The sequence below is a fragment of the Lissotriton vulgaris genome, chromosome 1_2 (assembly GCF_964263255.1).
Source record: "Lissotriton vulgaris chromosome 1_2, aLisVul1.2, whole genome shotgun sequence".
Lineage (NCBI taxonomy): Eukaryota > Metazoa > Chordata > Amphibia > Caudata > Salamandridae > Lissotriton > Lissotriton vulgaris.
Window position 1 is genome coordinate 107,661,340 of NC_141686.1, and position 22,065 is coordinate 107,683,404.

The window sequence follows — 22,065 nt, forward strand, 5'->3', positions numbered from 1 at the left end:
CGTGGGTGTGTAACGGGAGTGCCTTTCCCAAGATTTGTAAGGGTTTGGGATTTTCAGCTCTGAATTGGAGGTACATGATTTGCCGGGGTACACGAGTCGGGATCCTTCCCCCACTTGACTAAATCCCAGAACTTTTTCGGATTGTTCGAAGTGGAGGCATCCAAAAGATCCGACCAGAACCTGTCCTCCCACTCCCGTTTAGATTCCCACTGGGTTTTTCTATAACGTAACCCAGCCGCTTTAACTGCGCCCATATCACGAGATTTGATAGTTTTAATAAGATCTGAATGGGCCTCCCTGCATTTTTTGTTATACCATTTCTGGTGGTGGGAGTTGGCTTTGGTGGGAGCACTCCGACAAGAGAGAGAGAGCAGGGACTTTAGATGGTCGAAACAGCTAATGTGGAGATTAATAACATTATTTGCCAATTCCGGACTTCCCCCCAACAGGTCAATTTTTAACATTTCATTGCACACATTTTTAGCCACTGTGTTAACATTGACCCATAAGGTTTCGTCCTCCACAACCCTGGACCATTTCAACCTCCTCCTATCATTAGTTAACAAAACATCCCCTGTTTGTGAAATGGTAGGCTCCACTAGTCTCTTTATATCTGGCAGTTTCAATAGGAGCGACAGGGGGTTATGGTCACTTTCTGGGCGCTGTATTACTACCATGTCCACTAGTAGGGACCAGTATTCCAATTTTAACAAAACATAATCAATGCGGCTCCGCCTTAGGCCATTGTCAAAGGTACAGTTGGCTCCTTTGTCCGATCTTGTGCGGCCATTGCAAGCCCGGAGTCCCCTGTTTAGGCAAAGAGCCATCCAGTTCACGGCTGCCTCGGTCGCTTTAACTGTTTTATCGACCATCAAATCAGGAATGTCCCAAACAGCGTCCTCGGCCGAACCCCAACTGTCCCCTACGTCATACAATGGCTCAATGGTGCAATTTAAGTCTCCTGCTAAGAGGGTAACATTCCCACTACCCATTTCAGCAAGCTTATGGTCTATGACATTCAACAACGGGGGACTACGGCCACCAGGCATACCTCTGGCATATATGTTGAAAATACACAGATCCCGTTGGCTGGCCTTACTCAGTTTAATTATGAGGAGATCCGGGTTCTGAACAGGTAGCTCTATTGGATAAAGTCCCAATGACTGCTTCACCCATATCAATAAGCCACCTGAGGCACGCCCTTTGCCCCCTCTAATCGCGGGTTTAAAGAAATTAACATAGTCCAGCTTGAAGACTGGTTCAGATGCCCAGGTTTCTTGGAGTAGGATAATGTCAAATTTGTCCACAAACTCCATCCAATCTTCAGAGAGCATACGGGCCTTAATCCCTGCGATATTCCAGGATAGTATTTTCAAGTTGTCTAGGACAGAAACCGCAGGGGAGGGTGGCAAAGTTGAGACTGCAGTAGGTACCTGGTTGCACCCTCTAACCCTCCTGTTCTCCATGAGCCTAAGATTATCCATAGAATCCCCACTCGTCATAGCCTCTGAATCATCTTTGGGTGCAGATAAAATAGTCTCCCTTGTGGCTAGACCTCCCCTAACTGCATCTAGATTATCGATTGGATGCGGGGTCTCCCTACTCCACCTTATCGGTTCATGACCAACTACTTCAGCAGGGGAAGACTCACAAGGTGTTATATGAAGTCAATCTATGGCCTCAATGTCGGAGAGGGGGCCAAAGTGGTTGAAGAGGAATGGGCGTTGGCGGTCAAGAGGAGTTATTTCCAAGGGGTATCTTGTAGCTGGGGGCTGACCAAAGTTGGGATATGGTTGAATGGGTCTTTGCCTATGAGGATAAAAATACGATAGGCCCAGTGTTTGGACGTCCCCCTGTCTAGCAAACCTAGCTTCTCTTCGAATGGTATCTACCACCCATGGGTCCTTAAACGAGATCAAGATGCAGTCTCCCTCCAGATCCTTAGTACCATGGCCCACCCAGTCCACTCTCCTTACAAATAAAATTTCAGTAGGTGAGGAGGGGGGTAGAGGTCGGTTTTTATTTAACCAGAAGATTACTTTATTACGGAGGTCCCCATACGACTCCTTACTGCCAGGTTTTAATGGAGCAACACCTGTTAAAACTATTGTGTGTCGTGTTGCTTCGACCGGTAGATCAGCGCGAGGGGTGGTAAACCTTCTGTGCCTCCCCACCCTTTGGTTGGTGTTACTGCGCTGGCCAGCTATATCTCCGTGTGGTGGGAGACGGGGGGGCAGGATTGGGTTTTACTTGTGGGGTGGCCTAGTACTTTGAAGCCTACTAGAATTGTGTTTATCAGTAACCTTCGTCTTAGATGCCTGTGTTAGGGTACTCGCGGATGACTTAGAGGATGTAGCTTTTGGCTCCCCCCCCCCTATGGTCATATTGGTGTCTAACCCTGGTGTTTTGTTATGGGCAGAATTGCCCATAGGGATATTACTTGTGCCTGAGATCTTCGGGGCTGTTAGTGTTTTGCTAACTCCTATATGACTAGTGCCGGTTAGTTTTTGTAACATGGCCTGGTTTGAGTTGACTACAGCCTCCATGCTGTCGAGGTCATTAACCTTGTCCGCTCCAAGACGGGTAGTAGTAGGGTTTTAAACATGGCCTCCATTTTTACTAACAGGATTTCATCACTGTTAAGGCACATAGGGCAGGGGTTCGAGGAGTCCAAGGTGGTGAGGGAGGGGCACAACACATTGGGAAATACAGAGGGAATTTGTGTGTCTAAGAGATGCTCAGGGCCCTGGCTCCCTTTGTCTGTAGTATCTTTTGTTTTTGGGATCTTACGTTCTCTCCCCCCCGAAAGTCTTGAGTCTTGTTTTCTCTTTCTAGAAGTAACGTCTGTGCTTGGGGGATCTGTGGTAGCAACAGTGTTAGAGACGTTAAGGGGTAAGTAACCAGATATCTGGCTAGGTTCAGGTCCCCCGCTAGTCTGTGAGTCATCCCCCTGGCTAGCTTGTGAGTCATCTATGCTGTACGCATCTTCCTCCAGTATACGAACATTTGGGCTCTCCCCCACGCTTTCTAGATGGACAATGGCATCCGTGGAAGAAGTTTGAACACAATTGAAAGCGGCATGTGCTACGGGGCTGGTGGTGTTAGCTAGTCCACCCAGCGAAGAGCGATTTCCGCTAATAAGGTCAAGCGAGAGTCTTTTTTCAACCATGGCAATTTCCTTCTCCAATATCCCCGTGGCCCGTGTGATGAAAGCGTCAAGTGGGCCTGATACGACTCCCTTGGTGGTTTGGATTTGGACTTTGCGTTCTTTACCTGACCTTAAGGGCATGGTGTGATGTAGGTGGAATACAAAACCACACAGTTACTTTTAGTCTGTCCCCGCAGTACCAAGAAGCAAGAGATTGTAAGGTAAGGTGGACCGCCTACCTTAAGTACTTCCAAACGGCCAGGGGGGGTGGGCCCGGGCCGGACTCTGCCGTACTCGAACGGCCTCAAACGGCCCGCTCTTTGCCCGGTCTTCGCCCCGGTCGCTCCCGCGCGCTCCCGCGCAGCGGATGCTCCGCCCTGTAAAGTAGGGCAGGGCAGGGGGCGTTACCGGCAGGGAGAGCGGCCATAGGTGTAGCACGCAGGAGCTCCTGGACAATGGAGACCCTGCTAGGCTGCTCGAAGCCCTGCCGGTGAACAAGGAAGTTTTAAGATATAGGGCTCCACTCCAGCGCCCCACAGGGTGTCCTCGGGCGCAGCGGGACCCGCGCAGTGGGTCCGGCAAGTCGTTGATGGATCCGGTGACAGGCAAAAAGTCGCGTGAGCCTCCAGCAGTGCTCATCAAATCCGATGAGGTTTCCCGCTTGGCAGAGGAAACGCTGCACTCTTAATCTGCAGTCAGGGGGCGTTGCCGGCAGGGAGAGCGGCCACAGGTGTAGCACGCAGGGACTCCTGGACAATGGAGTCCCTGCTAGGCTGCTCGCAGCCCTGCTGGTGAACAAGGAAGTTTTAAGATATAGGGCTCCCCTCCAGCGCCGCGGGTCCGGCAAGTCGTTGATGGATCCGGTGACAGGCAAAAAGTCGCGTGAGCCTCCAGCAGTGCTCAGAAAATCCGATGAGGTTTCAATTCTAACACTTCATAAGTGTTTTTGTTAGGTAATTTACCTCAGGATATTTAGTCAGGCTTACAGCATAATTTTCTCAATGGAATTCCATCAAATTTGGGTAAATGGTAGGGACTGCTATGTAGTAGGGCCTAATCTATATTTGATGAAGATGAAAGTGTCTGTAGTGGTTTTTCTGTAATTACTTTCCCATCTTTTTTTATCGAGCGCTTACCGGTGCGCTCCCCGGTACGCGGAACAATGTTCGGAATGGGTAGAAGGGGGCACGGTAGACACTTTGTGACCCTCTAGGTTTTCTGAGGGGGGATTAGGACGCTGATATATGCAAAAATAAAAAAATAAAATTTTTGAAAAATTCGCGGTGGGAGCGCCCGGTACGCGCACCGGTAAGCGAACCGGGGAGCGTACTTTGGTGAAAAAAAAAATTAGAAAAAGATAAACGTTTTGAATGATCAGAGGTAGGGTAGCTCTGAAAAGAGCTATTGGGTTCTGTGGCTATTTTAGGTACCTACAAGTAGGTTCCAATGCACACTTTTAAATAAAGGACGAATATTCTATTACCATCATCGGAGAAGTGCACACCATCTCTTCTGTAGATGTCTTGAATGTTGGAACGCAAGTTATTATTGTATATTGAACCCATTCCATAGACTCTCATGTAAGCAGAAACAGATTTATTCACATGTTTCCGTGCTTTCTCAAATTGTGGAAAAAATTGGTTGGACCACTTACATTTCTGTCTTTGACATATATTGGAATATACCAAGGCAGTTTGGGGAAAAAGTGTCATCAAATGAAGAAAGGTGTTCTTTAAAAGCATTTCAAGACCAACCCCAGTCATAGTGCCCAAATCATTTTCACCACAGTGCACTATTAAGAGGTCAGGGTTTGGCAGATGCATAACATTTTATTATTTAAAACATAAAAAATATATTTTTGAATTAAAATAAGAATACATTTTACAGCTTTTGATATTTGCTATTAAAAAACCATTGAAATTCACTGAAAAAACCATAGGTTATAGACCATATATAGTTAGGAATTAGCATTTACGAAACCTTAAAAATTCACTGAAAAAACATAGGTTATAGACCATATATAGTTAGGAATTAACATTTACAAAACCTTAAAAATTCACTGAAAAAACCATAGGTTATAGACCATATATAGTTAGGGATTAGCATTTACAAAACCTTATTTTATTCGCACAAAACCATTGAAATTCGCATATATAGTTAGCTCCACTAACTATATATCGCGCACCCTTAATCCACTGCTAATGATGTCAGATATTACATCATTCATGACATGGTCAGTGACATCACTGATGACATCTCAAATGACATCACTGATGACATCTCATTTGACATTACTGATCACATCACTGATGATATCATTCATGTGATAATACGTTGAACCTCTTCAGACTCTAATATAACCTTACATACACTCAGTGTAAACAGACACTCACAGACTGTCACTCATCCATGGAGTTACTCACACACCTAGTCAGTCATGCAAAGAATCAATCACACCTCCATTTCCTCAACTATACAGTTATACACACCTTACTTATTCAAACATATACTAACACATATTTACTCTTTTATACAATCCTTGATTGAAGTTCACAATGATCCATACAGCCACTCACACATTCATTGGCTCTTATGCACAGTTATTTATATATGTCAACTCTCACATGTATTGTGGTTTACATATGTACTTACTTTGACATGTAGCACTGAGATATCCATTCACTCACCAATACACTCATGCACACAGTCAACTGCCCATACAGCTGTTTCCACCTGCACTTTTGAACCCATACATCTAGTGAATCAACTGCTCACACATCTATGCACAGAGTCCTACACCTCCCAGCCACCCACACACATACTCAGTCTCCCATACAAATACTTGGGCAACCAATCAATAACCCATATAGTTACTCATATAGCTACTGATCAACACATGCAGCAGCTTACACAACAACAGACATACTGATGCACAAATTAAGACAGTTTAGTCACTAACCCATGCACTCAGTGAGACACATTTAATCACTCACTCATACAGTCAGTCATGTACCTACTAAATCCTTCATCCAGACACTTATACATCCACTCAGTCGTCAATATGTAAGACATATTTTAACTTTACAGAAACATACAGTCACTGGATGTTGTCATCAGTGATGTCATCAGTGATGTCACTGACCATGTCATGAATGATGTAATATGTGACATCATTAGCAGTGGATTGCGGGTGCGCGATATATAGTTAGTGGAACTAACTATATATGTGAATTTCAATGGTTTTGTGCGAGTAAAATAAGGTTTTGTAAATGCTAATCCCTAACTATATATGGTCTATAACCTATGGTTTTTTCAGTGAATTTTTAGGGTTTTGTAAATGTTAATTCCTAACTATATATGGTCTATAACCTATGGTTTTTTCAGTGAATTTTTAAGGTTTTGTAAATGCTAATTCCTAACTATATATGGTCTATAACCTAGGGTTTTTTCTGTGAATCTATCTATCTATCTATCTATCTATCTATCTATCTATCTATCTATCTATCTATCTATCTATCTATCTATCTATCTATCTATCTATCTATCTATCTATCTATCTATCTATCTATCTATTTACCACTCCGGTGCTTCGGTCCACCACTAGGAGAAACACGGACTCCAAATAACTTTCCTCACTGCTGGCAACAGTAAATTTTATTTTAACCAGATGCGCAATAAAACAGACAGGATGACGCTTTTCGGCTAACGGTGTAGCCATGCTCACAATGTCTGTATCAATCTGTTAGTTAGTGTTTAAGTGGCTTAATGGATGTGTGAGTGGGTACATGAGTTTCTGTATGGGTGAGTAATTGGTTTCCTGAGTACATCTATGCGAGTCTGCGTGTCTTTGTTGGTGAGTGAGGGGGTGTGTGATTGCATGTATGAATGAGTGAGTGGATGAGTTGGTGGCTTTATGGATTAGTGAGTGTGTGTACAAGGGGCTGTATGGCTGTGTCGGTGAGCCACTGCATGTGTCAGTGGTACATGGGTGAGTAACTGGGTATGTGCAGGGCAGTCTAGGTGAGTGATGGGTGATATGAGTGACTGTATGGGAGAGTGAGTACATGTGAGAGTGGCTGTATGGGTGAGTGTGTGATTGTTTCAGTGACTGTATAGGTGAGTGGGTATGTCTTAGTATCTATGAGTAAGTGAGTGTGTGTGTGTGTAACGGCATGGGTGAGTAAGTGGCTGTGTGATTGACTGTATGGGTGAGTGAGTAGGTATGTGAGTAACTCTCTGAGTGACTGACTCAAAGCGTATGTAGCTGTATGGGTATATAAGTGGATACATGTCAGTGGTTGTATTAGTGAGTGAGAGGGTGTATGAGTGGCTGTATGGGTGAGTGAGTGGATGTGAGTGTTCTATGAATCAGTGGGTGGCTATGTTAGTACTGGTATGGGTGTGTGAATGGGTTAGAGAATGGTAGTGTGGAAGCTGAAGTAGGTGTTTGAAAGCTTATATGGGAGTGTGATTGGGTGTGTCAGAGATTCTGTGGATGATGTCATCAGTGATGTCATCTGAGATGTCATCAGTGATGTCACTGACCATGTCATGAGTTATGTAATATGTGAGGTTATAAGCAGTGCATTGTGGGGGCGCGAGTTATAGTTAGCTCACTAACTATAACCGCTGAATTTGACTGGTTTTGAACAAGTGAAACCTGAGCCTAACTGTAACGCCCCGTAACCTTTTCATTTTTCAGTGAATATATAAGATTTTTAAATGCTAATTTTTAACTATAAAGTCCTTGTAACCTTTGTTTTTTCAGTGAATTTCTATGGTTTTTAAAGTAGTAGTCATGTTTCCAGAGTGGTGGACAAAAGGGGCAGGATCTCTGACAAGCTCCCAGGAATCCCACTGTGTAGGACTTACAATAGTTACCAGGAGGGCTTCTTGGCCCCCAAGGTCCCTCTGGAGTAAAGTGGACTTCATCCCACAACCAGTGGTGCTCCAGGAGTAGCATTTGTAGAGTGGAGGAGAAAGGGGGCGCGGCCTGTGAAGATCTCTTAGCAATTCCGCTATGTGTGACTTACTGAAGATAACAGTAGGGGTAGTTGGCCCCCAAGACCGTCTTCGGGACCAACTATCCCTCCTGTTACCTCCAGTAAGTCCCCTGAGGTCTGGTCTCTATACTAGTTGCCATGGTTCCACCCAGGGCACCCAGTCATTTTCATTGGGCTCTGCGGGGGAGCCTGAAGGCCCCTGCAGTCCCTGCGGCTTCCCACGTCCTGCGGGAGCCTGCATTGCTTTGGATAGAGGGAGCTGCTTACCATGCAGCTCCCTCTGTCCAAAAGTAATTATTCTCTGCTTTCAGTAAGCAAGAGCATTTTAGTGGAGCAGTGTTTGCTATGGCTTGGTGGGAGTGGTAATGCTCCCACAAAGCCATAGCATACACAAACATCCAGGGGTTGGGCACCTCTGGACATTGCCGGAACAGGCCCTGGGGATGGCAGTTCCCAGGGCCATTTACAGCTTCATGAGGGGTGCTGCATGGACCCCCTCTTTCACTATTTTGCGCTGGGGAGGTGGTGGTCCCCGGGGAGATGGTGGATCCCGGGGGCAAGGGTCTGCAACAGACCCCCTTAATTATTCTGTTTGTCTTGGGCATCCCTGTGGCAGCAAGGGAGCTGTGTGGCTCCTCCGTAAATATAATATTTCTACCTCTGGGAGGTGGCGGTCCCGGGGCTGCAATGGAGGCCATAAGGTCTCCCACCCATTTTTTTGAAAATAATGTATGTGTCCTGGGGGGGTGGCAGTTCCCAGGGAAGAGGGGAAGCTGCGTGGCTCCCCCACATATTAATATTGCCCAGGGGAGGTGGTGGTCCCCAGGGCTGCAGGGTGCTATGCAGGCCCCCTGCATTCCTATAGTTCATTGCCCTTGCTTGGACCCCCCCCCCACTTACTATTATATATGCCCCCGGGACTTGGCCCACCCGGTCACTTTTTTAAACAGAAGCACGATTTCACAAATGTGTTGCAACTTTGTAGTAAATAAAAAAAAAACTTTTTGTGCATGGCGAGGTCCAGACTATGTCTTTGAGGTCAGGGTATTCCTAACCTGACCCTTTCTTTTCTTTATGTTCAATTTTTTTGGGGGCCTGAGTGAAACTGAGTCCCAAGATGGCTGCCAGCGCTTCCTGGCTGAAGTGTCGGCCGCCAATCAGAGCTGTGCATTTTCCTGCACAAGCTTGTCTTTTTCGCGAAGGCTTCACGGCCAAAATCACTAACTTTTTCTTCTTAAATTTATCAAAAACTACTGAATCTGAGTACAACATCTACATTTCTGCCAAATTTGGTGTAACTCCGTTCAGCAGTTCGGGCTGAAGGTTCAACTATGTGTCCTATGGAAATTAAAATGGGAAAACACAGTTTTTTGTAGCCCTCTTTTTCTCGTCCTCCACTTAACGGATCACCCTGAAAGTTCCCATGCACAGCAAGACTTACTATGATACGTTTCTGGAAAATTCCGTGAAGAATCGTCAACTGGCCCAAATATATACTCGTGTCAAAAAACACTTTTCCTATGGAAACTAGGCCCTGACTATAACTACCTACTGGCAATCGCCAGTAGGTAATATGTGTATGTGTATAATATATATTACAGAGTGGCGATAGCCACTCTGTAGTTATAGTTAGGATTCGAATGAAGTTTGTCAGGATTACACATTATGGTGTGCAGATGATCCTTTTGGGTACTACAGGTAAGTAGGGTGTGAATTTTATTAATTATAAGGTATTTTAACTTAGTGATATCACATAGTTATGACAAATTATTATATGATTGGCTAATGACTGCCTTTACAAAAGTGAAAGGCAACCACGTTGTTTTTAGGTACACTTTGCCTGTGTTCTGTGTTTCTCCCTTAGCTGTAGGTAAGTATAACCTTTGATATTTTTCCATTACATATTACCATTTTATTAAAGTGGTAATATGTAGGGAAACATATTTATAAGTGTCTATATATTTAAAAAAAAGCATGGAGTACCACAGTACTGCCTCAGGAATACCGCAGTACAAAATATAAATAAAATAAATGTAAAAAATTAAAATTACCATTTAGTACCCTATATCAATTTTTAACATATTTAAATCTTCAGTACTATGTCTAACGGAGTTTCGCAGTAAGACCTACAAATGACAACGCTAATAAAATAAATATAAACAAATATGCCGTTTTCCCTAAACTGCTGTAAAAATATATAGAAAATGATAAATACCTTTCTCTACCTATTAACAATTTAATAAAGTGGTAATGGGTAGGCAACAAAAATGAACCTACTACTTACCTGGATCTAAGACCCTAACCCAGAAAGCAGTGAAACACAGAATGCAGATGATGAAATTTGCTGAAAACAACATGGCTGCGTTTTATGTTTGGTATACACAGCCATTAGCCAATCAATTTTTGCCTTATCATGTGCAAGTTCCATGGTATACCATTAACTCACTGTGGCATAATATATAACTAAGTATTAAAACAAATATAACCATAAAACTACTTACACTATTAACACATACCATCAAAAATTACCATTTACACCAAATAATATTTTTTTCTGCCACATTACATCTACATTCGTTAACCCACTTTCACGCAACGTCTGTTTCAATTACTGCACTCTGCTGTAAGACTCTCCACTCTTGGCCACTCCACTCCATGCTATTCCACTCTATTCCACTCAATTGTAGGCCAGTCCACTCTGCGCTATTCCGCTCTACACCACTGCACTTTATGCCACTCAACTGTACTCCACTTCACTATAAGCTACTCCACTATACAACAATCCACTCCACGCTATTACACTGTTCATTACTTCATTCTATGGCACAGCAATCTACACCCCTCTACTCTATATGAACGCTCTGTATGCAGGGCTTCAAAAACAGTTATTGCTAAAACTTCAGCGCCTCCAGAACGTTGCAGCCAAGCTGGTACTGGACATTCCCAGGTTGGAGCCGGTGGCTCTCAGAATGAGAAGTCTCCACTTGCTTCCCGTTGAGAAAAGAATTCAATTCAAGTCAGTTTGCCTGGCATATAAGGCCTTGCATGGGTCAGGCCCTCACTTTCTGAAAACTAACCTATCACAGTAGGATCCACCTAGGACTCTCAGGTCCAGCAGTGCTAAGCTTCTCAAGACTCCCAGATTTAAACAACTAAGATGAGGGGGGAGTAGCTTCATACTTCACACAGCTAAAACCTGGAACAAGCTACCAGTAGAAATAAAAAACAGCCCATCACTGTTATCTTTTCGAAAGAACCTAAAGACCTGGCTTTTCTCAGCATAGTCCTGGCTCTTGTGTTCGCACGACTCTTTCCCACCTCCGGCAGGCATAGTCATTTTTAGCGCCAAGACGCCCTTGGGAATTTGTGCGCTCTACAAATCTGATAATCAAATCAAATGTATGCCACCCAACTGTACGGTACTACACTGTATTCTATTCCACTGTACAACACTTCATTCTACGTCACTCTACTCTACATGATTCCACAATATGCCTCTCTACTGTATGTCACTACACTGTATGCCAATAACACTCACCATTATTCCACTGTACACTACTCCACTGTACACTACTCCACTGTATGCTACTCCACCCTATACCATTCCAATATATGCCACTACACTCTACGCTATTCAATTGTGCACCACTCTATGGTACCCCGCTCCACTCTACAACATTCCACTCTGCTGTATTAAACTCTGCAACACTCCACTCTAATTCACTACACTGAACGCCACTCCACTCTACAACACTCCAGGCTATGCTATTCCACTTTACCTCACTACACCGTACCTCACACCACTCTACACCACTATACTCAGTGCTACTCAATTGTACATCACTCCATTTTCCATTATTACACTCTATGCCTCTCCACACCACTCTCCCCACTCCAGTGTACAGTATTCCACTGTATGCCCCTCCAGCATACGCCACTCCACTCCACGTCATTCCAATATACACCACTACACTGTACCTCACTCCATTCTACGCCATTCCACTCTACAACACTCCACGTTACTGTACACTATTCCTCTGTATGCCACTCTACTCTAACGCACTCCAGTGTACACCTCTGCACTGTAAACAACTCCACTATACGCTTCTCCACAGTATGCTGCTCAACTGTACAACACTCCAGTTTACTTTACTCCACTGTACACTACTATGCTATATGCCAATACTCTTTTCAATATTCCACTGTACGCAACTCCAGAGTAAAACACATTAATCTGTGATATTCTACTGTACGCCACTCCACTGCACCTCACTCCAATCTATGCCACTCTACTCTATGCTATTCTACTGTATACCACTCCACTTGATGCTATTACACTCTATTCCACTCCACTCTTCCATACTCCAGTGTACGCTATTCCACATTATGCCACTCCATTGTAGGCCACTCTACTCTATGCCACTCCAGTCTATGCTATTCCACTGTACTTCACTCCCCCTCTACCCCAGTCAATTCTATTCCACTACAATGCATGCCACTCTAATCTACGCTATTCCGGTGTATGCCAACCCACTCTAACACACTCCTCTAGCCACCACTATTCGCCTATACCACTATACACTATTGCACTGTACGCAACTCCATCGTACGGCACTCCACACCATGCTATTCCACTCTATGCCACTCTACTGCACACCACTCTAATATGAGATATTCTAATGTACACCACTCCACTATATGCCACTGCACTCCATGCCACTCTAATTACTTCCACTCTATGTCACTCCACACCACTCCACTCTATGCAGTTCCAGCCTATGCCACTGCACTCTAAACTAGTCCCCTTTTCCATCCTCCACTTTATGCTTTTCCACTGTCCTCAACTCTACTCTCTCCACTGTACACTATGCCACTCCACTGTCCAACACTCAACCATACACTATTTCACCCTATGCCACTCCACTCTACAACACTCCACTACGCTACGCTATTGTAGAGTGTGCCACTACACTCTACATCACTTCACTGTTCACCACTTCACTCTTCGCCACTCCACTGTACACTATTCTACTTTACGCCACTCCACTCAACACTCCACTGTATGATATTTCACTCTACCCCACTCCACCATATGCCAGTCCACTGCACCATACAAACATTAGACGTTCTTCAGTTATAGTTATACATTGCAATTATAATTTATGCACCACCTCTAAATGTAAATAACTTTATTTATTCGTTCACTACAAAGAAAAAAGTACCCAAAAATGTACATTTCTAAACTTATACCTTTAATTTATAATGTATGCTACAGCTTTAAATTATTATAACTCGCCCCCTCCATCCACAAAGTATCTAACTTGGTAAATACACCATATATGACATCAATGATAACATCACTACAACATTTGAAATTACATCATTGCTGCGAAAACTACGCATAGTGGGGTGCGAGTTATAGTTACTTTAGGGCATAGGTTAATAGTTGTAACTGAGATTTTCACCTAACGTTAACATTACTTTAATCTTTGTTTTTTTCAGTGAAAAAAAATATATATATATACATTTATGTATATATATATATATATATATATATATATATATATATATATATATATATATATATATATATATATATATATATATATATATATATATATATATATATATATATATATATATATATATATATATATATATATATATATACACACATCCCTAAATTTTACCTACTGGTGATAGCTAGTTATAGTTAGGACCAACTCCAACTCGACAAAGAGTTTTTTGTTTTCCTTAATACTTTTGCGCTGTTTGACAAATCTTCACAAAATGTTCAAAACTAGTGTACTAGTTACTTCAACTATACATTGTAAAAACGTACGGTAATTAAATATTACTTAACGTAAAAAAATTCTATGGTTTTGTTCTGGTAAAATGTCAACCTAACTATAACGTCTCTGTAACCTTATGTTTTTTTCATTGAATACACGTATAAATATATCTATAAATATATGTATATTTATATATGTGTGTATATATATATATATATATATATATATATATATATATATATATATATATATATATATATATATATATATATATATATATATATATAAATATATATGTATATATATATATATTTTTTTTTTTTATATATATTGCCCAGTGAAAGGCCGAAGCCGAAACATGTAGGCATCCTGCGTTTGGTGCTGCGCCACATGAATTATCAATGCAAATAAAATGCTCGACTAAAGAAAGCGGACTCACCGGTGTTTCTTGGCTGTTCCGCCGAGTGAGTACCTCTCTGAAGTGCTCTAATGAGAGTGAAACACATGTCAGGGGTTACTTTTCTTCATTTCAGGCTGGCTTGGGTGGTATTTTACCAATCCAAAGCTGTAATACTGTGCCTGGTAAACTTGAAGCAAAACATGTTCTAAGCAGATTTTTCTGGAGGCAGAGTTTGAGGTTCTGTTACCACTTTGTCTGGCCCATTTGTGGATAGCCGGTACTCTACTCTGGCTGTGTGCCTTTTAGCAAAGGAAATGCTTGTGGTCATAAGTGCTGGCACTGTCTGGACTGAAGCTGCTTATAAGTGTAGGACCTGATTTCTGCGGCAGCGTGCTGACAGTGAAATATATTATTCCCAGTTGGCCACAAACTCTCACTTGTTTTCAGAGAGACAGCAGCCATCTTGGATTATCTGGTATAACTTTGAATCTGTTCATGGGGTCCTTTGACAGGCAATCAAGCTGCAATATTGATGCAGCTAGAACCTCACTACATGAATTCCACCTTTTCTTTACCGAGAACTTTTGCTTATTAAAGGATTGTTAGTATGGGCCATTGGATCACAGTGATGTAACATGAAGTTGTGTTGTTGATGAAGACATACTTTGAACTATTCTCTTGAATGGTTATCTGAATTGTTAATACTGAAGCTATATTTTACTATGGTATGACAGAGAATTATTACTAGGTGATGTTGTTGATTAAAAACAATCTTTGAACTGTTCTCTTGAATATTTATCTGAGCTAATAAGGCTAGGGTTGTATTCTACCTGTGAAGAAAAAAGGAGGATTGGTAATGTGGATCATTGCATACGTGTTTAAAAATGTCACATATATCACATTAGAGTTTTAGTAAATATATACCATTGCTTAAAGTAGGGAACAACAGGATATTAACAGGTATCTTTCAAGTTTTATAAAAAAGTCAGGTAGAAACTATGACTCATCTTCCATAGGAGAGTGTGTAGTGACAACACTTGCACTTAGTTGCACAGAATTCAGGTATATCAACTCACAATTGCAGTTGTGTTTAGTTCTCTGAACAACAAGACTCTTAAGATATCTCTTTGACTTACATGGATTTAAATCCCATAGATCTCATTGACCAGAAACGTGATGAAACAGAAGGGGCAGAGTCCTGTCTCTCTGTTTTTTTCTCTTGTCTTTTCCCCTTTTCCTACTTCTACTGTGGCCCTCATATTTCCATGTAAGTGGTCAAAGTCAAAGGTAGCTTTATTCGATTTTACAATAAAATCATAAAAGCACCTGAAAATGAATACATCCAATAAAAGACTTACTTTAAGCATTTAAAAAAGTATATGCAGATAAACATAATTCATAATGGGATTCCTCTTAAAAAACGAGTTTTAAGAACATCAATTCTACACACCATATTCCCAAAGGACACTGCAATGATGTAAAACACAGAGTCATTAACTTTCATGAAGGGTTACAATTATGTAAGTGGTCATTGGTGGAGGTGGTGAGACACAAACAAGCATTGCTTCAATTGGAGCCTGAACAAAAGGTTAAATTAACCTGAAAAGCTTCTGGCATTGGAAGCACTCCAGTCGATGCACTGCTTTAGTTGTAAATAGCGCACCATCAAACAAAGCAGTTGCAGTTCTTGCCTTGTGCAGCGCCATCTCATATACATGAAGATTAAAAGAAGATATTCAAGTACAAACACAGTTGTTCATGAATCCAAAACTTCATATTGTACACTTAAAACATCAAACAGTTATAGTTAGTTTAACAGTGATACTAAGGGGTCTCACACGACGTGCCTGTAAGTTTGACGATGGAATACTTCGATGGGAGAGTGTTGTGCGCTTCCTGGTGGTGTTGCAGGGGGATGGGTGAGGGCTGGTGTATGCCTCAGTGTGCAGTCACTAACCCAGGGGTCTCCTACCTTTTCTGTATTGAGAGCTACTTGTGATCAGTGAAAATCATTGTGAGCTACTGAAGGCCAAGCCACTCATGCAATGTCACCAGACACCTCCACACCCAGTTTAATTGATTATGCCTAATGTCAATAGAGCCAAAGATATGGTTTGAAAAAAATACTTTTCACTCTGACAAGGCTGCCATGTGTGTCAGTGAGAGCGTGGACTTTGGGAATGTATGAACATGTGTGCATGTGAATGGTTAATATGTGAATGGGTGAATGATTCCGTCATATCTACTTGAGGCACAGAACATACCTTCCACCATATGGGGCACTGTTACACGTATAAAACAAATCTACAACCATTTTTGTAATAGGAGAAATTTAAAGTGTAGAAAAATGTACTGCAAAAACTGTTATGACACTGTGTCTACCAGCCACTGGGAGCAATATGCCTGCTGTGTCAAAATGCCCTGTAGACAGGGTGCCGTATTTACAACCGAAAAATACAAATAGGAGGAATTTGAAGTGAAGAAACAGTCTTTATAAAAAATTAGGGTGTGTTGGACTTGTCCCTTTTTGAAGGGTCATCCCCAAACTTTTTGCCTTTCTCCTAGCCTTTTTACTGACATGGTGTTGGTGGTTTCAGGCCTCTGGGCACTTTAACACTGCTGTCCAGTGTAAAGTGTGTGCACTCTCTGTGTTAAATATGGTAAGATTGGTCTACACCTGTTTGGCCTATTTAATTTACCTGTCAGTCCCTTGTAAAGTGTTATCTCTTATACCCAGGGCTGGTAAATTAAATGCTACTAGTGGGCTTGCAGCGCTGATTGTGCCACCTACCGTAGTATTCTTTCAAACCTGTCTCAGGCCTCTGCCATTGCAGGGTCTGTGCAGGCAGTGTGACTGCCACTGTGACGTGGCACCTAAAGTGTGTGCCATGTCAGTGAACCCCCTTTTACTACATGTCAGTCACCCCTAAGGTAGGCCCTGGCTAGCCCTATGGGCAGGGTGCATTGTAGGTAAAAGATAGGACATGTACCTCAAGTGTGTGACATGTCCTGATAGTGACAAACAACCATTTTGGGTTCTCACTATTGTGGGGCTGCCCTCCTATAGGAATGCATTGGGCATTTCCTGACAAGTGCTTCAGTGGTAATCCCTTATATGCAAGGTGCAGCGTGGTCAAACTTAGTGCATCTACCAAGTTTGGCATGTTTGGAATAGTGATAATAAATGCTACGCATTTATAACTATTTTCGAAATGCCACTTTTAGAAGTTCGCATTTCTGTGTGCTATGTGTCTGCCTGCCTGATGTGAATTGCATGTCTGGCTTTTGAGTGACAGGGGCTGGGAGGTGTGGGTGGCTCCAGGAGGGGCAGGGTGAGTCAGCGCTAGGCTGAATGGGACATCTGCATATGGAGTGGTGGGAGGAGAAGTCCATGGTCCCTGAATAGGATGATGCCTGCCCTGGTGAATACTGGCTCCGCCCCCATGTGGTGTGTCTCATGACGAGCCCCCACCTAAAAATAGGGAAGAGGAACCTGGTAAACAGAGTGCTCCAATTCCCCCCTTAACCAGTTTCTGCTGGTTTCTCAAGCCCTGTGCTGGCGCAGACAAAGGGAAAAGGTGTATAAATACTGGGGCTGTGACCCCATGAAAAGGTGTGCTGTTCCTGTGCTACTGGGGTGTGCTGCTGCTGGGGGCCCTGTAGGAACCACCATGGGGGCTTGCATTCATGCTGGAGGGTCCTGTTTGCTGCCCTCCCTGGACCCAGCCATGCCCCTGAACTTTTGCAGGATTTTAGCGCCTTGTGAGTCCTTTATTTTCTCTCCCAGGATGGGGGGAGTGCTGGGGCCCTGCAGCGCTGAGCTGTAACGTCTGGTGAGGGAATCCCGATGAAGGGATTCCCCTGCAGTGCCCTGGGATGGGGCGGGATCCCAGGCGGAAGCTCACCATGCATTTCTACTGCATTTTCAGCCTTTCAGTAAGGCAGGATCCCACCCCACCTTTATGGTTCTTGAAGCGGGTGACCATGCATTATGACCCCGCTGTTTTGGTGCCTTTTTGGATGGCGGTTACCCACCCAGAATTGCGCCGCATGTCTAAGGGAGCCGCTGAAAGAAATCATCGCCTCGACCCGGGACAGGCGACCCGGAAGCCAGGCGCCTGCTGCCTGACGGTGGGCGGGGCCAATCCACGGACGCAGAGGCCGGCCGAAAGCCAAGGAGAGTGTCCCCAAGTGAGGAGGACCCTCGGCGCTGGGAGAGGAGCGGCACCAGAGAGCCCGGAGAGTGAAGGCTTCGTTGTTGTTGGTGCCTTGTTTGCCGAGTGGACCCGCAGGAGAGCAGCTGCCACGTTGGGACAGATCTTCTGTAGAAGTCCCAGAGTGGGGCTTGGGGGCATTTCTCTGCATAATCAGTTGGTTGGCGCCAGTCGAGGCGCAGTGCCTAGTACCTGAGCGGGCCGCTCGAACGATGGGGCCATTTTTCCTTGAGCTCCAGTGGGGGTCTACAGGGCACAGTGGTGCCCGTGCCTAATTGATGTTTCTCAGTTGCGCCGCCGTAGCGGGCAACGTTTTGCAGCATGTTGTGAGAGAGTCCCAGAGAGGGGTTCAGGAGGCACAGTGGTGCCAGGGCTGATTTCTTTTACCCAGCTACGTCTTGCCCATTTGTTTTATAGGTTCCCAGTGGGGACCCACCCAGAGGGCACAGTGAGTGCCCATGCCTACCATTCATCACAGCTGCACAGCAATTAATGGCAGCTGCAACATTTAGGGCTGCACAATTGCGTACTTTCGGATTCTGCTGCATCAGCAGCCAGTCCTGACATTTTGGGACAGAGGCCATTTTGAGCCTCAGCAAAAGGCCAGTTGGCCAGAGGGTCAGTTTTATGTTGGTAGGGCGCAAGGCCCAAATGTGATGGCATAATGTGCTTTATGCTGGTGAGACATTGTGCGTAATGTGTTTATGCAAAGGTTTGGGCCTAATGTGATGTATTGCCTAATGTCATGCTAGCATATTTTAGGATGGTGTCTAATACTAATCTGATATTTCTTAGGTCATTATGGTACCAGTAGTTACTGGATGTGTTTTGCATTTACTTACCTCATCCTATGGCTCTGACGGTGGCCCGATTGGCCTGGTCCTGTATATAATCCCCTGTGAATATTGCCAGTGCCAGTTGGCACAGTGTAAACGTGTGAATATGTTTCTAATGTGCTTATGACAATACAAAGGCTATTTTTTTATATAACCTTGTGTGGAGTTCCTTTTTTTTAGTAGTGTGCCTCGTGTGTTACTGCTGTGTGTGTTTGTTGCGCCAACGATTTACACATTGCCTCTGAGATAAGCCTGACTGCTCATGCCAAGCTATCAAGGGGGTGAGCAGGGGTTATCTACAGCTTGTAACTCCCTTGCCCTGACTAGAGTGGTTGTTTTTGCCTGGCTTTGGCGCAAGCCTTAGCCAACCAGAAACTCATTTCTAACAGGATGTAATTGGTCTAATTGAAAGTGGAGAAAAACATTGACTCAATGTTTCATCGAAATATGATTATGTTTTTCAGTTACAAATATGAGGTGTCTGCTGGCCACTGGGAGCAAGAAACCTGCTGTTTGTAAACTGAACACCTTGAAATAAGATAACATTAAAATGAAAGGTTAACATAATCATTACAATAACTCTTCATTTTAATTTTCTCCCATTTTAAAAGCATTCAAAAGAATCATTTTGTTCTTGTGCTCCAATATTAAATTGACAAGGACTTCTATTTAAAATGTAAATACCTCAGTGCTTCAGTTCTTCACCTATGTGCTCTGGGTCGCAATTCTTACTCCGGCACTGCTGATTATGAGACCCTGTTATCTGCAGCCTAAACATAATGTTATAAACTAAACACAGGCTTGCCTTAACTTTAAAAGGAAAATGTGATAGTGTGTTGATTGAAAATGAACTCAAGGCTGCGAACTACTCTGAAGCTGTCTGTGAGCTACTGGTAGCTCCTGATCAACTGTTTGGGAATACCTGCACTAATCCTTCCTCCCCACGGATCTACCTTATGCAGATTCACCCCTTGTAAAGTCTGGCCCATTGTTTTCACACAGAAATTGCAGATGTGTTAAAATCTTCAATGGAACATCAGGCAACTCACAGCCTAGCCGAGTGGTGTTCCCCTGACATACTGCCATACCAGAGTCAAGGTGGCGTTGTTTACCTTAAGAAACAGTGCTAGTTGGGAAAGGAATACATATTTAAAATAAATACATTCTTGTGTTGGAAGAAGGATATTTTATTCAGTAATAAAAAGTAGAAATAACATTTTGTGCCTATAAATACTGGAGCGCCATTCTCAGGGTTCACAGCTATTCATGATACGCGCCCAACCCACACAGGACTCTAATGCGCCTGGCATGCTTGTGGTGCTGGGCTGGGTGGCTTGGTATAGTGGTACTTTGTAACGGTTTCCTTCTTGTTTCCTTTTAGTAACACTTGCCCTTTTTCACATGACATCCACTCTGATGCCAACAAGGCTGTGCTGAAGGCCCACAAGATCAGCCACCTTAACAAAAAGGACCTGCAAGTTCTGCTACTGCTGAACGACCCCGCCTTCCTGCCTGAGGTAAGATGTGCCAGAGAAAGCTTTGCTGGTTACTCTATGCTGCACACTAGTCGGTACATTCATGGAACTGCATGCAACTTGATTCTAAGTTAATTTGGCTTAGGGAATTCACAATTGCTCATCCCATGCCAATGAATTGAATGTGCAGAATTATTTGAGTCACCCTTCAACCTTACAGGTCATGTTACTCTTGAATACATTTATTTAGGGATTTGTAATTAGAGGACGTTCTGCTATTAATGAGGTGGACTCAGCGAAACCTTACCATGTGTATTTTATTCACTGACCGGTGATTCTCAATTGGGAAGGGATGTACGTCAGTACAACACGATCAAAATGATCGCGGTACTTTACGACGCAGCCATTAGAACGCAAGCCGTTAGCACGACTTGCGTTGGAGGGCGCTGAATTGTGGATTAGTTCAATTTTCTTTTCCAAATCCAGCCCACGTAACAGTAGGGAAGGTGTTGGAATGGAAAATCAAACTTCCTTTACCAAGAGCGCCCTCCAGCGCAAGTCGTAGTAATGACTTGCGTTGTAATGCAGTGTTGTAAAGGACGCGCGGTGTAAACACCGCGTCGTAAAGGTTGTTTACCATTGGGAAGTGGTCATCTTGCGTGACTGTCATCTTGGTGAGGTTATGAACATGCCAATTCTGTCAGCAGCAGTGACCTGAGTTGCTGCAGACCAATGGCTGTGATATCATTAGAGAATGCGGAGGGAGTTGTAATTGTTTTGAATGTGTAGTTACTGCTGAAAACTGGGGAATTAATGAGTAATGGACTCAGGAATCAGGTCCCTGATAATGCCTTCCTCATATGAATGCCCATAGGTAGTTAATGTTAAAAAGGCTGCCAAGGTACTTCACACACTTCCCATGAGAAGGACCCCAGGGTTCCGGTATATGTGTTTCTCCCTTACCTTGACTGAGTCGTAATCGGGCGTGGGCGCTGTGGGCTACCGCACAGCTTCCCATGGCTGCTGCCTCCCGTCGCTTCAGCGGTTCTGCTGTAGGACGCGCTGGTGTCCTTAGCAGTTGCCATCTTGGTTTTGCCTCGCACACCACGACTCAGCTGACCCACACTAAGGTTTCTGCGACGATTCATCTGTGCATATTGGCATGTCGTGAATGCTGCATGCAGGGAGGTTTTCTTA

General features: G+C 43.6%; 1 protein-coding gene across 1 annotated transcript in view; it reads left to right on the forward strand.

The window, feature by feature from the left end:
* LOC147734640 (protein mono-ADP-ribosyltransferase PARP12-like) overlaps positions 1 to 22,065 on the forward strand; it is a 370,724-nt gene that overhangs the window by 37,929 nt on the left and 310,730 nt on the right. The window contains exon 2 of the mRNA XM_086952939.1: positions 20,775 to 20,910. Within this exon, the coding sequence (XP_086809065.1) occupies positions 20,775 to 20,910 (136 nt within the window). The remainder of the gene's footprint in view (positions 1 to 20,774; positions 20,911 to 22,065) is intronic.